At 47.0% G+C, this 17,409-nt stretch overlaps 1 protein-coding gene and 1 non-coding gene across 2 annotated transcripts in view; one reads left to right on the forward strand and one right to left on the reverse strand.

Moving 5' to 3' along the window:
• Positions 1–3,500: 3,500 nt before the first annotated feature.
• TRNAM-CAU lies at positions 3,501–3,573 on the forward strand. Its single transcript has one exon. It is a non-coding gene; the product is annotated as a tRNA-Met (tRNA).
• A 2,423-nt stretch (positions 3,574–5,996) lies between these two features.
• Positions 5,997–17,409, reverse strand: part of TBC1D31 (TBC1 domain family member 31) — a 28,762-nt gene continuing 17,349 nt past the window's right edge. Inside the window, 9 exon segments of the mRNA XM_048508383.1 lie at positions 5,997–6,346; positions 8,280–8,402; positions 9,168–9,318; positions 11,753–11,947; positions 13,253–13,393; positions 14,648–14,740; positions 15,682–15,691; positions 16,373–16,507; positions 17,115–17,267. Of these exon segments, the coding sequence (XP_048364340.1) occupies positions 6,207–6,346; positions 8,280–8,402; positions 9,168–9,318; positions 11,753–11,947; positions 13,253–13,393; positions 14,648–14,740; positions 15,682–15,691; positions 16,373–16,507; positions 17,115–17,267 (1,141 nt within the window). The 3' untranslated portion in view covers positions 5,997–6,206.

Consider the following 17,409-nt stretch of genomic DNA (forward strand, 5'->3'; position numbering starts at 1 on the left):
GTCTTATACCCCCAGTCATCTTATACACCGGTATATACGGTAATTACCTTTATAAGAAGACTGGCCTTCAAATGCCTGAAGGAGGAAATCAGAATTTGATTTATGTTATATTATTATATGTTAATAAGAGATATTAAGGTTCTGAATAATGTAGAAGGAATAATCACAATGCAATGGGCATATTATTAGACAAGATTGATGTTCCGCTGATTTGTTTATTTGTTTTTTAAAGACTAACAAGATACTGATTGATGCAATGCATTTTCTCACCTTCTTCATTTTCTCTTTTTCTACCCTTTTCTTTCTATTTTTTTACCCTTTTCTTTCTATTTTTCTACCCTTTTCTTTTCTATTTCTCTCTCTTCTTTTCTTCTTCAATCTATATTGTATTTATGAGATTTAGCTTTTACTGTTTTATCGCTGCTTTTAAAGATTTAGCCATTTTATGTTATATTATGTTTATTGTTGTCCACCGCCCGGAGCCCCTCGGGGATAGGGCGGTATAAAAATCTAATAAATTATATATATATATATATATATTCTTTATAATCTTCAATTTGTTATTGTTATTGTTATAATCTTCAATTTGTTATTTATTTTCTATGTATTTTTAAAAACCCAATAAAGTTTTGTAAACAAAAAAAGAAACAGTCTCAAAACCATTTGTTTATATAACACCTTGGATCAAAACACAATTCATTTCAAAACTGCCTCTCCATAATCTGGGCAAAAAATGTACAAAAGAAAGAATGTGGCATAAACATTCACCGATACCTCAGCAAGAGAAAGTCATTCAAAGTAAATTTCTAACACACACATCAAACAGAACACCACCTCTGGATTAGGTAGGTATTCTAAACAGATCGTTTCCAAGCTTCAAAACTGTAAACAAGGAAAATCATAACAAAAAACATATAATTAGCGCAAACCTCTAATACAAAAAGGACAACCTTCTCAATATAATGGCTGTTAGCTATAACAACATGCTACAAAAAGACTACAAAGTGAAATGCAAAAATCCATGTCACTAGCCCCTAGAGGAGTAGGCTAGTGTACAATGCAACTTATAAAGACATTTTCAATAGCATTTTCCCCAGGGTACACTGTGTAAACTCCCATACTGCTCTCTGTAACAAAAAATAACAAAAGCCATACATTAATAATCACGTCTCATTAGAGAATCAATACAGAACTCATAGGTAAGAATCTCTAGGAGGTGCACCCCCCTTTTTTGTTGCCATGGTAACCTCTAGGACCTGGGGAGCCTCCAGAATTACAGCTTATCCCCAGACTAGAGTTTCAGTTCCCCAAGGGAAAATAGCTGTTTGGAGGGGGAACTCCGTGGCATTGATCGTACCCCGCCCCACACCGGAAGGTGATGGAGAGACCCTGAGAGCCTGGCTGGACCCAAAAGGTTGTTAGTGTTGCAGGTGCCAAGAACACCCCATTTATTTTTGCTGCAACAGACAGACTAATTACCCTGGAAGTCAAACACACAGAAACTCTTGTCTCTATCCCCGCTGCAACCAGATCAAGCCAATCTCGAGGATTAATTGGGTGGTGTTTTGAGCCAAAGGCAAAGAAAAGGCTCTGGTTGGTGCCTGTTCATCTCGACAGATTTGTCACCGAAGGGATTAGAAAACTGCAGCTATTTTATTTCGTCTTCATCTTTCCCCCTTATGCTCAGCCAGAACAGCATACACCGTTCTCCTCTCCTCTGTTTCCCCCTCACAATAACCTTGTGAGATAGGTCAGGATGTGGCCGGCTGAAGGTACATCGCACCTGCTCACTTGTGCAAATGTGAAGAGGTTCTAACATTGTTAAATGATCGAAGGTTTTCCTTAAAAGGAGTTTAGTAAAGAAGGTGTTCACAAGAAGTCCATATGAAAGACATAACATTACAAACAGCTGGAGAAATGGAAGTTTTCTTGATCTCTCTCCCCTTCAAACCTGGTTCAGTCCCCATATATAACAGTCATTATGCTTTACCTGTGATCTTGATAGGCACGGTGGCCATTTTGTGTGAATAGGATAACATGCATACGTTTCCATGTTCCTAACCTTTTTGGGCCTGCAGGTGTAGTGGTTAAGAGCAGGTGGCCTCTAATCTGGGGAACCAGGTTTGTTTCCTTACCAGGTTTGTTTCCACATGAAGCCGGCCAGGGGAACCTTGGGCTGGGCACAGTTCTCTCAGAACTCTCTCAGCCCCACCTACCTCACAATGTCTGTTGTGGGGAGAGGAAGGGAAAGGAGTTTGTAAGCCACCTTGAGTCTTCTTACAGTACAGAAAGGGGGTATAAATCCAAACTCTTTTTTTTTTTTTGGAATACCAACACAGCATGGTAGGCACCACCACAAAACGGCTGCTGCTGGAGGTGGAGCCAGCCACAAAATGACTTGCCACAGCTTACCTTCCTTCACACAGTGATGGTCTTTGCGCTGTGGTAGCAGCTGCTTCCAAAACAGTACTTTTAAAAAATCTGCAATCAAATCTGCCATGGCCCCAACTTTCTAAGACGCTTGGCGGACACCAGGATTGGTATTGGTGGGCCCCATCGTGCCAGTGGGCACTGTGTTGAAGACCTCTGGCCTAAAGCATTGGGATGTGCCAACAGGTACCCTCAAAGATCCACCATTCTGTTCACATGCACCAAAACAGGTGAATACGTACTACTGTTGTGAATCCTGCATGCTCCTGTTGGCATGGTTGGAGTGCCAGAGCTGAATGTCTGGAAAGGGCTTTGTATTATACCATAACATACAGCCTTCCTGGGAAGCAGATAATTGGCACTATGTCCACCCTGTGCATAATTAATGTAAGGTACTCATTGTCACAAGGTGCGGCGACTGCCACTGGTTTGCCTGACTTAAAAAAAAAAAGCATTCCGGCAAATTCGTGAACAAGATCGGCAGCTATGGAGTATGAATAGAACCTCCTTATTCAGAGGCAGTGTACCTCGGAGCGCCAGATGCTGGAACCGCACTGTGGAGGATGCTCACTGCCTCCAGACTCTGCTTTTGGAGGCATCTGTCAGGTCCTTGTCTGGAAACCACAGTGCTGGATGATATGAGGGACATTTTGACCAGACTAGGTAGCCATTCTGTTGTTCTATATTGGAGCCTTTTCTTCATTGGTCCCTGTTTTGAGACCAGGGGCTTGTCTGCAGTCTAACCAATTGCAAGAATAAGCAAGGAGCTTCCAGTCGCTATCCAGATGTTCAAGGCAGCAATGCTCTAAACGTTTGCAGGGGTATTCTTTGCTGCCAGAGCGAGATATTGTCCCCTTTCTGTCTTTTTCTGTAGCCTAACAGAGGGAATGCAAAGGAGAGACTTGCCTTTTTCGTTCCTCCCTTTCCTTCCGTGCAAAGGGAACAGGCGCAGAGCTCCAGTCCAAAGCTGCACAGGCATTCAGGGAAGGAAGTGAGCCAGAAACCGCTGCACAAGACGGTTTATGCTGCCATAAACTTTAGGGGTAGATTTGTCCGGCACAATCCAAGCGGCCTCGTTAGCGCAGTAGGCAGCGCGTCAGTCTCATAATCTGAAGGTCGTGAGTTCGAGCCTCACACGGGGCAGCCGATTCTTTTCCTTCGTCCGCAAAACACCTAACACCTCCCCCCCGCCCCCGGTCGTTTGTTCGCCTGGAAAGATAAAACTTCCGTCATATTGCAAAATCAGCGTTTTCAGGGACTTTCCCAGCACCCCGTTGCTTTGCGTTTTGGAATTGCAGGGGAGAACCATTCAAGGATTTCTGCCCAGGATTCCAGCTTGCTTGTGTAATTTAACCCATTCCAAGCAATTTCACTGCAGCAGATAAATAATTAAATACCCTTTGAAGCTGTTCTTCCTTACTCCGGGAGAAAGCTGTCCTGAATCCGTAAACCACTGTGGATAGTATTGCAGCCTTTATTATAAAAAATGCATGCTTTGTGTTCCTGCAGAGGAATGGGCGGCTATGGTTTCAATGGTCAGACCCACTGCTGGTTTTATACATTCCTGTCCCAAACTCTTGATGGCCCCATCCCAGGCACGTTCAGTTTATTGATTGGCATGCTTTGCATAATGTATCTGGGCATAAACTGAGCAGATTTAAGAAGGATCCTGCTGCTTTTCACCTTAAACCTTACGATCCTTAGTTGCAATATTTGTATATTTCTTGAGGGACTTGGGTGTTCTGAAATTATATACGCAGCTCCTTCTGCACACAAAGCAGAAGCAGGAACAGAACACCCAGCCTTGCAATCCTAAACTATAATTCAGGAAGTAAGAATGGAACGTGTGGCGACGACACGCTGCTCCCCAATCACTGCGTGATGCAGTGTTACTGCGATAATCAATGTTGTGCTTTTGTAAAAAAAAGTTAATTGTGTATCTATTCTGTGCATAACAGGAGTCCATGACTAGGAGATAAACAAAGCGTAAAATCACTTGACAGATAATTTATGCTAAGAACTGCAAACAGAAAGGGCGGGGGTATTATACCTTTAGCTTTTGAGGTAAATTGGGGTTCCCAACATAGGCCCCACAGCACCTGTTGACTGGTTCAAACTCTTGGCTGTCTTGGTGCCTGCCAAGCGTTTTTAGAAAGCGGCAGGGTTTTTCTCCAGCAAGACTTCCGATTGGGTGTGTGGATTTTTAAAATGTTGCTTAGGCAGCTGCCGCGACCACAATACAAGTATCTTCACTATGTGACCAAAGCTAAGCAGCAGCAGCAGCCATTTTATGGCTGGTTCCAACTCCTGCTGTAGCCATTTTGTGGCCACAACCCAGTGTGTCACGATTTCAGAAGTACTCACAGGGTCAAAAGGTTCGGGGACCCCTGAGGTAGATAAAGGTCTCTGCACTTGGCTTCTGCCAAGAGATAGTAGTTGCATATAAAGTATACACCTGGGTCTTTGTATGATTCTTGTGCAGTGAGCAAATTTCGTGATTATTCTCATGACCAGCTGCCTCAGAAGGTGGCAGGCTAAGAACTTGTAGGATGGAAAAGCTACGACTGGTGAAATAGTTCAAACGTTGGATGAAGACTGGGGAGATCTGGGTTCGAATCCCCGTTTGGCAAGAGAATTCTTCTGTGGGATGGCAGGCCAAGTGATTCTCTCTCAGCCTAACCCCTCTTAAGTTCCACACCTTAGTTACGGACACTCTGGGATGGCAGGTTTTAGCACACTTGGCCCACCCCTATAGCAATCTACAACATATAGGACACCAACAGAGCGAGGGAGTGGAATTCCACACCACAACAGTGCCCGGGGAAAGAAGTTACCATTTCTACCAACACCACTCACAGGAAATGGGCTGGCTCATTTTCCAGATCCTCTCATTAACACGTTAAATCAACATTGGTTATCCATAGTACAAACTCAAGTTTAGAAGCGGCTCATGTGATTGTTATTATGACAACACGAAAAAGCACAAATCACACATTCTGAAGAGGTTTCCAGCGCTGTTCATGAGAGGCTCTTGACTTTTCCTTCCCTCATATGGTAAATGACTTATTCCGCCACCCAAGCTTTTTTCAAACAAATCAAAAAGTGTGTGATTTTCTCCTGCCTGTTCTTCTTCAGAATACTGGGGGCAGTTTCATAGCTGAATCATAGCCCTCTCCCCACCCCAATCAAACTCCCTGCAGACAAACAAATACTGCAGGGAGAATGTTGGTCTAAAGCACCCTGACATGCTAGCTTTCCTGAGAAAGTAACTACTTGGCAACAAAAGCCCATAAAAATGACAGTCCCCTCGTATTCTGGGGTGTTCTTCCAAGGGGATTGGAAACCACTAAGCAACGGACAGCACTAAGAACAAGAGTCAACACAAACCACTAGATTACGTGGGTGAATTTACATGGGCACAATTAATAAGACTAAGCAAGTTTGTCTTCTAATATTATAAATATTGGCTAGTTGGAAGGATTCCCTGGGATAGCTTTTAGAACAACCCACTTGGGTTAAAGAGACTGCCCATCTTTGAGCCAGGAGGAGGGGTGTTAAACAGCTACTTTTTAATAAAGCTTTTTATTTTAAAATGTTTACTCACAACACTGGCTTAAAATCACAGTAATACACCGGCACACAAGACTGGTTTCATTTTTTATATACAAAAATATCTCTGGAAGGATTTATGATAAATAGACTAAAAATCAGTTTCTTCGGTCCCCTATATATATATAAAATCACTGAAGTTCTATCTGCAGGCGAATTGTGTCCTTTCAGCTGCTCCACTGTGCTTCTGGTGGTGGGGTATACTTTGCCCGGGCTTGTGACATCAGCTTTTGCCTGAGCTGTCTCACGTTCCCCATCAATTCCCGCTCTCTGGATTCCAGGTTTTGTCGGCCTCTGTCTAAAGAAACTTGAAAAAGAGAGACAAGGATCAGAACTAGCATTAGAAAGAGATTACAGCTTCAAAGTGTTGTTTCAGGATCAAGGAATGCCCAAGTCATGTTTTATTGGAAAATGTAATACCCAATTGTAATCTTTTGAAAGCTTTAAGATTGGCAGGGTTTCCACATGTTTTTAGTTATGTAAGGATATGGAGGAGGAAAGGCACGTGGAGAGAGATCTGGTATATCTCATGCTTTATCCTGCCCTTTCCTCAAAGGAGTGGCGCACAGCATTCCCTCCTGTCCTTAAAGCCTGCAAAACAGGGTAGAAAAGATACAGACACTGGCTTGTGGTCAGTGACCAAGCAGACCTGAATCTGGGTCTATTTGATCCCAGTCCAGTGATTAAATCATCCTGCCTACCCATACTGGTTATGACCTCTAAAGCCCTTCACAACTTGGGACCTTCATATTTTGAAGGACTATCTCTTTCACGTCCCTGTATGCCATCTACGGTCAGCAGGCAGCTGTCTCAGCCTCTCTGGCACCAACCAGGGCCCAGGCCTTTTCCATCATGGCCCTGAAGAGGTGAGCCCCCCTTGGAGATCTTCAGGATCACTTCACAGCCTGCCTGTCTACCAGGCCTTCGATGAGGTTTGAATGAAGATGTCCTTTGAAAGGGGGAAGATCTGGGGTTTGATATTTTATTTCTGGTTTTAACTGAAGGAGCGGTGTCGAAGGAGGGATAAGAAGAAAAGAACAGAAGGGTTTGGATTCATATCATTCCTCTCTACTGTAAGGAGTCTTAAAGTGGCTTACAAATTCCTTCCTTTCCTTACAACAGACACTTTGGTTGATTCTCCACTGCAGAGTCGACTAGATTCGACCCGGTTCCCTGAAAAGGAACTGACCTAGGTCGACTCCATTGTTACTCCCCACAGCAGCCGAGTTTGTCCCACCAGCGCTGAGCTCAGAGGGCGGGATCACCTCAGCGCCTCTTCCGCTCTTTGTTTCCGATTGGCTGTTGTGTTGCCATGGGGGAACGCAGGCGATGCGTCCGTTTTTTTAATATACTTGGCTTAACCCTTGGCCTGAAATCCAGATTGCTCTATGTAGCTAAAAGCAGCGTGTAAACATGTACTGTTTATATGTATGGCCATCGCTTCATATACAAGAAGGATTTTTTTTAAAAAGGGTGCACTTTTCCCCGCCGCGAGTCTTTCGTTCTGAGCATGCCCAAAACACTGAACTGTTATTGGCTGACCGGAGGGACAGTTCCTCGATGATTCCCCACTTTACCGGCTTCGACCTTGACCTAGGTCCGCTGAAAAAAGTTGTACCTCCCTGATGGAGTTGGAATTTGACAGTTTGAGGGGGAGAAGCTGGGACGGAACTGTGTCAAACTCAGCGGCTGTGGGGAATACCTAAGTCAAACCTAGGTTGAACCGAGGTCAAACCTGCCAGTGGGGAATCGACCTTTGTGATGCATGTGAGGGTGAGAGAACTCTTGAAGAACTGTGACTAGCCCAGGGTCACCCAGCAGGTTTCATGTGTAGGAGCAGGGAAACAAATCCAGTTCACCAGATAAGAGTCCGCCGCTCATGTGGAAAAGTGAGGCATCAAACCTGGTTCTACAGGTTAGAGTCTGCTACTCTGAAACACTTCGCCACGCTGGCTCGCTACATAAATGTTTTAGTAAATAAATAGATTTTGCAGTCAGTTTTCCCCACTTATTATGTGCGACGGCAAGGATTGAGTCTAACTGCTTCAACCAATTGCCTATCTCTAGCCCAGTATCACTTGTAAGCAGAGGCAAAGGACAACGACTGTAATCATTTTGAGAGCTCAAAACATCTTGTGGAATCATTCCCCTCCCCAAATTATGGAAAACAGCAAAACAACCAAGGGGAAACAAGAGAAGCAGACAAGTGGGAAATTTAAAGTATCTTGGTTGATACTTACAGGGCACATGGGAGTCCACTGCTGATGAATCGTTCAGGCAGACGTTGCCAGACTGTGATGGGGTCTTATGGGGCGTCTGACGACCTTGCTGGGTCTGGGAGGCTCTCAAGTCACGCAGCCTCTCTGCAGAAAACAGGCTAGGTTATTGTTAAGCTACAAGTAAGGTCGGATACCCTTTGCACCAATACGTCCCTTTGTAAGGATACCCAATATTTATATGCTCTGAACCAGCAAAGTAAATCATGCAGTTTTGAGAAGAAGAGGAGGAGAAGGAGTTTGGATTTATACCCCACCTTTCTCTCCTGTAAGGAGACTCAAGGTGGCTTACAAGCTCCTTTCCCTTCCTCTCCCCACAACAGACACCTTGTGCAGTGGTGGGATCTAAAAAATTTAGTAACAGGTTCCCATGGTGGTGGGATTCAAACTGTGGCGTAGCGCCAATGGGGATGGGCGGGGCACAACGGGGGTGTGGCTGGGCATTCCATGGGCGTGTGGCGCTGTGGCAAGGACGCAGCCACTGTGCCGGTCCTTGGGCGGGAAGCGAATGCACGCAGGCGCAGGCTGCCACGCACACCGGTGCACCTCCTGCTAGACTGCTTCAAGTTCTGCGCGCTACTGCTGAGAGGAGGGGCGTAACTAAGGCAAAAATCAGGTGGCAAAATCACCCATTAGTAACCCCCCCCTTGGCACACACGAATAATTAGGAACCTACTCTCGGGAACCTGTGAGAACCTGCTGGATCCCACCTCTGACCTTGTGAGACAGGTAGGGCTGAGAGAGCTGCAAAGAACTGTGATTTGAATCCAGGTCTTCCCAGATCAGGACCAAGTCTGCAGCTGCAGCCCCACCCTAGCTTTCAGTCGGCCGCCATGCTCGACAGCAACTCACCAAAATAGTCGTCCTCGTTCTGGAGCTTCTCAGCCAGCTCCAGAGCATCGTTCATTTCGTGCTCCAGAAACCGCTTCCGGTTGGCGTCCAGCGCTGCGGTCACAGCCTGCTCCGCCGCCACCTGCTCTCTTTTTTCCAGGACTTCCTCCCACTGTACAGGAGACAGAGCAACAGCGAACAGATCCGGTTAGCAGCTGCAATGAAGCGGGGGCTTCTACACCAGGGCCAGGGCAAACATGATTATTCAGGGATACAGTGTGACAATTGAAAGGGAGCTAGAAGGTCTATGGCAGTGATGGCGAACCTTTTCGAGGCCGAGTGCCCAAATTGCAACCCAAAACCCACTTATTTATCGCAGTCAACACGGCACTTTAACCTGAATACTGAGGTTTTAGTTTAGAAAAAACGCTTGGCTCCGAGGCATGCGTTACTCGGGAGTAAGCTTGGGGGTAGTGCAACTCTTCCAATGGGTGAATCACGACCCTAGGAGGGTTTACTCAGAAGCAAGCCCTATTGCCAGCAACCGAGCTTACTCCCAGGTAAAGGACCACGCTTTAGTTCTTTGCATGAAAATCAGTGGGGGTTTAACGGCACTTAACAGGGTTACCTACACTGCTTCCCCAAAACTAGGTCTTAGGTTTAATGCTAATAATCAAGCCCAGCAGCCCAAGCCAGACTAGATGTGTGTGTGTGTGGGGGGGGGGGCACTATGTTTGCGCGTGCCCACAGGGAGGGCTCTGAGTGCCACATCTGGCACCCGTGCCATAGGTTCGCCTCACTGGTCTATGGACATTTGGGAGTACTCAGGAAACTTCTGGAGTTCTAAGAATAGTAACAGTTTTGGGGGTGTGATATATTTAACAACCTGCTTGGGTGACATCTGCATCTTAGCAGGGTCTTGTCAGGGTCAAGTAGTTCAGCGACGATTACAATCAGCTTTGTTATATAATACCTAAAACAAGACAGCTGAGACATGGCCCCACTTAACAACCCACCCACCCCCATTTTATTTACACTTTCCAGATCACCTACGCTTCAGGACCTTCCCAAAAAGAGAAAGTTGGGGATAACCCTTCATTCAATTGGCCTTAAGGCTAGCAGAAAGTGAAGATGGAGGAGTTGAAAGGAGGAACGCTCACTCCATCATGGGCTACTATAGTCTGTCTCGGAAAAAGATGTTAATAGGGTTGTACATTCCTCTGCCACAGAACGCAACATGCGGGACCTTCTTTGTTGTAGAATGCTCCACCTGGGTCCTAGTACCGTGGTGGTGAACCTTTGGCACTCCAGATGTTATTGCAGTCCATAACATCTGGAGTGCCACAGGTTCGCCACCACTGTAACCTAGTACCTACCTAACCCCAAGTACTGGTGATAGTCATTTAATGAACTATAAATGCTCTTGCATCAAAGTACTGTATTCAGCAATGCATGGCCGAGATGGTTTTAGCCAGGAGGAAGCACCCATAAAATAAATGATGAATTCTCATATTTTGATTCCAGAACTTACATTTGCTGATATCTTTGAAGCATACAATTTTAATGACCACTGCACCTCAACTGCCTGAACTGACATCTTTTTCTGAGACAGTGGAGCAGCTGGGAAAGGCCTTGACCTCTGTGCCTGCTTGCAGGCCTTCCAAGGCAACTTGTGTGAAACAGGATGCTGGACTACACAGATCAATGGTCTGATTACGCAGGGCGCACGTTCTTAGGGTTACGTCTCTGTCAGTGTATGTTGAGTGCTTAAAACAGTGGTGGCGAACCTTTGGCACTCCAGATGTTATTTTATTTATTTTTTATTTATATTTTAGATTTCTAGGCCGCCTCTTCCCCGAACTCAGAGGCTGACTCAACAACCATAAACATTATCAACAGCAACTCCGACTGACATAATAATAATAATATTAAACATTAAAACTCAAGCAGCAAATGCATATAATTTTAAAGCGATCCAAGGAATTCCGAACGAAACCCTTAAAACTGGTTCCCAGTCCAGGCGCCCCGCCTAAGGCTAAAAGCAAGGAAAAAATAAAGAAGGAAAATAAAAGAAAAAAGGAAAAGGAAGGGAGGAACAGGTGGGCCCCGAGATGGAATCGCGGAAGGCCCAATAAGATGACAAGGATGGAAATGAAAAACGGCAGGATCTCAATGGGCCAATTGGCCATGCTGGCAGGGGCTGATGGGAATTATAGTCCATAACATCTGGAGTGCCAAAGGTTCGCCACCACGGGCTTAACAGATCCATTGCTGGAATTATCAATTGTTTGAAGTCAGCCATAACCTTCTACAATAGGTCAGTTTGTATGTGAATGTCCTGTGCAGACTTTTCCTTTTCCTTGGAAAGCAAAGACGACTTGATTTGCACAACAACACCACAGCCTTGGGGTGAAACTCTGAGAGGGGTGGGAGTGTGGCGGATCTTGAGAATTTCTCAGCCCCCTCCTCAAACTTCCCAGGAGCCCTTGGGGGAAGCAGCAACAGTTAAACTGGTACAAAACTGATGTACACCAGTCATCTGAGACTAGCTCTCGGCTCGAGTGCCCTTTGATACTCAGACTTCGGGCAATTCTTTCAGCTCTTACTCTTTTAGCCTCTGTTTCTCTCAGTGTGTCGAGCAGCTCTGACTCCACTGCTCTGTTGCCCTGAAGGTGCTTTGCCAGCTCTTGATAGAAGGCTTCCCGGTCCAGATCATCGAGTCGCTGCTTGCGAAGGACTTGAGCGTGCCAGTCGGCATCGATGCGCTCTTGGTCAGTCTTGGCCAGATGTTCTTCAGCCAGCTGCAGGAGACACAGCCCAAGTGAGTGAAGCAAGCACACGTTGCCAAGAAGATGGGAGAGGATTTGTAAATAACCACTCGTCTCAGGGCTTTGAGCCTGCGGGCACCTCAGGAGTTTCGACACAACGTGGTGGGCACAGCCACAAAATGGCCGCCACAGCTTACTGTCAGCCCACAGTGAAGATCCTTAAGCTGTGGTGGAAACTACTGCCAAAGCCATGCTTCCAGAACTCTGCATAGCCAATCAACTCTCTAGTGGCCCATTAGAAGTTTTGCTGGTCAAAAGACCCACTTGGCCCCACCTGCTTTTTAAAAACACCTGGCGGGCACCAAAGAAGGTGAAATACTAAGTGAGTGAAATGCTAAAGCCGTGGTGGCGAACCTTTGGCACGCCAGATGTTATGGACTACAATTCCCATCAGCCCCTGCCAGCATGGCCAATTGGCAGGGGCAGATAGGAATTGTAGTCCATAACATCTGGAGTGCCAAAGGTTTGCCACCACTGTGCTAAAGGATTACTATGAGAGCTGCACAGAACCTTGTTATTTGACATGTGGTGGTTGGCTCTGCCTTCTGCAATGGAATTCTAAAGGTGCCCTCAGTCTGAAGATGGTTCGAAACTACTCCACTACTGCAAATTTTAAGTGCGGGGAAGAGGCACAGGAAAGGCTGCATTTACATGAGCCTCAAAATCTGAGGAGGCCGGGTGTCCAACTCAGTTTTTATCACACCAGCCCACCACTGTGCAGCAGAACTGATAAGAGTGCACAACAACGAGGCTTAAGGAACCTCCTCTGAACCTGCCCAACTTCCCCATCCCAGAGGAAAAGGAATATTGTCCTGCAACCGCTGACACAGTTTTCCTCCCAAAAGGGAAAAAAAATCCCCACAAATAGAGGAGCTTCAAACACAAGGTGAAACTTACAAGGACAACCTTTCATCCACTGCAAGGCACGCGCATCCCTCAAGCTCAAATTCTTGCCCTTGCCCTAGGAGCAGCAGTGGCGTAGTGGCTAAGAGCAGGTGCACTCTTATCTGGAGGAGCTGGGTTTGATTCCCAGCTCTGCCGCTTGAGCTGTGGAGGCTTATCTGGGGAATTCAGATTAGCCTGTGCACTCCCACACACGCCAGCTGGGTGACCTTGGGCTAGTCACAGTTCTTCAGAGCTCTCTCTCAGCCCCACCCACCTCACAGGGTGTTTGTTGTGAGCGGGGAAGGGAAAGGAGATTGTAAGCCCCTTTGAATCTCCCACAGGAGAGAAAGGGGGGATATAAATCCAAACTCTTCTTCTTCTTCTTCTTCTTACCAGGTGAGCTTTACGCTTGCCCTCTTGCTCCGTTTCCATCAGCCTCTGAAGGAGCCGGTCCTCCAGATCGGCCTTCCTCCGGCTGGCGTTCAGCTCCCCTTGGACTTCTTGCGTCGCCGTTTCCTTCTCTTTGACAAGTTTCTGTCAAGAGGAGAAAGACAGTGAACCGCCCCGAGAAAGTCACATACACGGCATTGGTGGGTTGGCATTTATATGGACGCCAAAAGTGATTCACAGATGTCACCATGCTGCAGAGGCGTATCTAGGGGAAATGGAGCCTGAGGTGAAATCTGAATTTTCCGTCCCCTCTCCCTCCCCCCAGCGCTTAGATCTACCAACCAGAGCCAGCTAGGCACCCAAGTCTACTGCTTGGAGCCAGTGTCCAGGTCTACTGTCTTGAGCTGGCGAGGTGCCCAGGTCTAACTGCCTGGAGCTGCGGGCCTGGTGACTCCCCACATGATTAGATGGTGTGCGCCCAAGGACATGTGATACCCCATGTCCCTCTGGCAGATACACCCCTGCCATGCTGTCATGTTTATAGAAGGTGGGATAGCATTATTGCCCTTGTAACGCAAATAAGGGACGGAGAAAGTGTGCCTTGCCTGGGTTCACCTAGGTCGATTCTGCACTTGCGTTATCGACCTAAGTGCTCCGCACAACCACTGGGATTGACGTGGTTTTGTACCAGTTTTGCCCCGTGTAACGGTCAAATTTCCGACTCCAGGCTCCAGTTGGGAACTACTACTTTTTCAGGGAACCGCGCTGGAACTCAGCTCGATTCCAGTAAAGTGCGGAATCTCTGGTGCCAGGAGTCCCCCATTCAGCCAATCACAGCTGAGTGTTTCGGGCATGCATACAGCTGGCCAATCAAAAAACGCCACCTTCGTCCCTCCATTCCTGCGGCAGTTTTTTTTATAACGTGTGTGGGGGAATTAGAGGCAGGAACATGGCGTAGAACAGTAGCCAATCGGAACGGAGCGGCGAAGAGGCACAGGATGATTCCGCCCTCCGAGCTGGGATCAAGCTGGTTGCAGTGGGGAACAACAATGACTTCGACCTAGGTTGGAAGGGTACCCTTCTCAAAGGGGGAACTGGAGTGAAGACCTATTTTACTCAATGTCGCGGAATGCAGCCTAGGTGAGTTTGAAACAGGATAGAACTGAGACTCATATTCCTCATAAGGAGGAAAGCCGTAGCTCAGCAGTAGTGCTTCTGCTTTGCATGCAGAAGGTTCCAGGTTCAATCCTTGGCACTTCCAGTTAAAAGAACCAGCCAGTCGGTGATGTGGAAGACCCTAGGTAGCCAGTGCCAATCCAAGTTGACAGCACTGACCTTGACATGATACCCTCTGATAGAAGGCACCTTCCCGTGTTACCATGCAGCATACACACACACCTGTTCAAAAAGCCGCCTTTGAGCTGCGAGCTCCATCTCCTGCACCTCTACGTCTCGAATGGTGGCGGCCGTCTCTCGATCTCTCATAGATGCCTAGGACAGATTATGCAGGAATGCCGAAAGAGTGAAATGGATGTCCGAAGTGGGGAAAAAAAGGTGAACGTGTTCTTTTCTACTGAAAATTTGGAATTTAACGATGAAATCACAGGGTCAGGGGTGGGGGAGAAATAGAAACCCAAATGAGACCCAATCCAACAGGAACTTCCCAGCAAGAACTTCCCCCCAAATTAAGACCAACAAAGGTAAACTTTTTTGAGCTTGGGAGGCTGATGAAGAGGAGTTTGGATTTACATCCTCCCTTCTCTCCTGTAAGGAAACTCAAGATGGCTTACCACCTCCTTGTCCATTCCTCTCCCCACAACAGGCTCCTTGTGAGGCAGGTGGGGCTGAGCAAGTTTTGAGAGACTAGCCAGTGGTGGCGAACCTTTGGCACTCCAGATGTTATGGACTACAATTCCCATCAGCCCCTGCCAGCATGGCCAATTGGGAATTGTAGTCCATAACATCTGGAGTGCCAAAGGTTCGCCACCACGGGATTACCGCAAGGTCACCCAGCAGGCTTCATGTGTGGGAGCAGGGAAACAAATCCGGTACACCACATAAGTATCATTCATGTGAAGAAGTGGGGAATCAAACCCAGTTCTCCAGATTAGAGTCCATGTGCTCTTAACCACTACATCCAGCTATTCAGGTATTGGAGTCTCTCTCACCTCTCCTAGGCTCAAGAAGTCACACCCCAATCTTTGGGAAACGAGCCACTAATGGAGAAGATCCTCCAGGCCATAGGTGTCAAACTCATGGCCCTCCAGATGTTATGGACTACAGTTCCCATCATCCCCTGCCAGCATGATGGTGGCAGGGGATGATGGGAACTGTAGTCCATAACTTCTGGAGGGCCGTGAGTTTGACACCTGTGCTCCAGGCGGTTCTTTTGGCTGATCATTGGCAGTCCGGCGAAAAGGACTGCGAAAAACCTTCCTTTGTCTGAGACCCTAGGGAACTGCTGCCAATAAGAGCAGAGAATGCTGAACTAGACGGACCAATAACCTGATCTGATCTAAGACAGCTGCAGGGGTTTATTGTTCCTGAAGAGACAGACTCCTGCTGTTTCTGTGCATTGCTTTTGGCTCAGTTGATGCTGCAGAAAAATGAAAGGCGGATCACTGACGTATGTAAAGGGAGAAGGGCAAAGATTTAGAACATAAGGAAAAGCCCGGGACTTGAGCTAAATAAGGTTCTCCTCTCTAATTCTGAGGAGATTCACTCAGGCCAACCCCTTCTCAGCTTCTAGAAGCTGAAGGGTTTTGCAGTCAGAATTAACTGGCTGTTGTCTGCGTGACCGTGGTCTGGTAGTTTTAGCTCCTAACGTTTGCCCACATCTATTCAGAGAAACACATCCTGCCATGACATTGAAGATAGCAGTCATAGATGCCGGAGAAACGTCGGAAGCTGAAACTAACGGGCCGTGGCTTCACAGCCTGGAAAACCCACAACAGTCACCTCTAAAAGCCTTTAGCAGAACCTAACCCCATTCAGTTTGCAGATTCCAGTGAGATTAAACCCAGCAAGTGAGCAGACCGAAAACAGCCGCAACTAGCAGTCAACCTTCAATGTATTGACTTTGCCAAGCTACGCCTCTTGGCTTGAGATTTACCTTTCTTTAACTGTTCGTCGCGCTTCGAGGCCTGTTATTTCAGCTCCATTTCCCGCTGGTCTTGCTGGTATTTCAGAAAGCGCCTCCTTGCAGCTTCCAGTAACTGCAGCTCCTTTACTTTCAGCTCTCGCTTGACTGCAGCCAGCCTTCAAAGGGAAAAAGAAAACAATAATTAAAAGGACGCATCATTTTCCTTGAAGCAGCAGCAGCAGCGAGTTCTCGCGGATGTTCTCAGTGCTGGTTCCATGAACTGCTCCATCTAAAGCAAAAAGAGCAAGAAAGACTCTCTTTGGAAGTCGAGGACTACTACCACTGAGGCCACACTTGAACTGGCCTACATGCAGATGATATGGCAAAACCTCTACTGGAGGCATCGCATCTAAAACACGGCAGGAAAAAGGCTCTTAGAATGTTACCTTTCTACCAAACGAGAAGAGTTTTGGATTTATACCCCACTTTCCTCTCCTGTAAGGAGACTCAAGGTGGCTTACAAGCTCCTTTCCCTTCCTCTCCCCACAACGGACACCTTGTGAGGTAAATGGGGCTGAGAGAGTTCTGAAGGTGAATAGCCCAGGGGTGTCCAACTCTGGTGCCCCAGATGTTCATGGACTACGATTCCCATCAGCCCCTGCCAGCATGGCCAATTGGGGCACCAGAGTTGGACACCCCTGGACTAGCCCAAGGTCACCCAGCAGGAATGTAGGAGCGCGGAAACACATCTGGTTCACCAGATAAGCCCAGAACGGAAAGCACCTCTGCCTTTGCTCCACCAGTTTCTCCTCTTCCTTCAGCAAAATCTTCCGCCTCTGCTCCTCGGCCTCACGCAACAGGTCCTGCTTCCGATACCACGTTTCATCATCCACCCTCTGCTGGACAGCTTTGGCTTCCACCTCGTGGATCAGTTGCCTGCAGGTAGAGAATCATGCCACACTTTCCTGCCTTCAGCAGAAACGTCAAAGCAAGTCTCTGCATAAGCTGGAAGTTGTCTTTACGTTCGCTTTCTACTATTTGTACAACTCTAGCCCCCAATCTGACCAGCTAGTGTAAA

This window comes from Sphaerodactylus townsendi, linkage group LG09 (genome assembly GCF_021028975.2).
Source record: "Sphaerodactylus townsendi isolate TG3544 linkage group LG09, MPM_Stown_v2.3, whole genome shotgun sequence".
Lineage (NCBI taxonomy): Eukaryota > Metazoa > Chordata > Lepidosauria > Squamata > Sphaerodactylidae > Sphaerodactylus > Sphaerodactylus townsendi.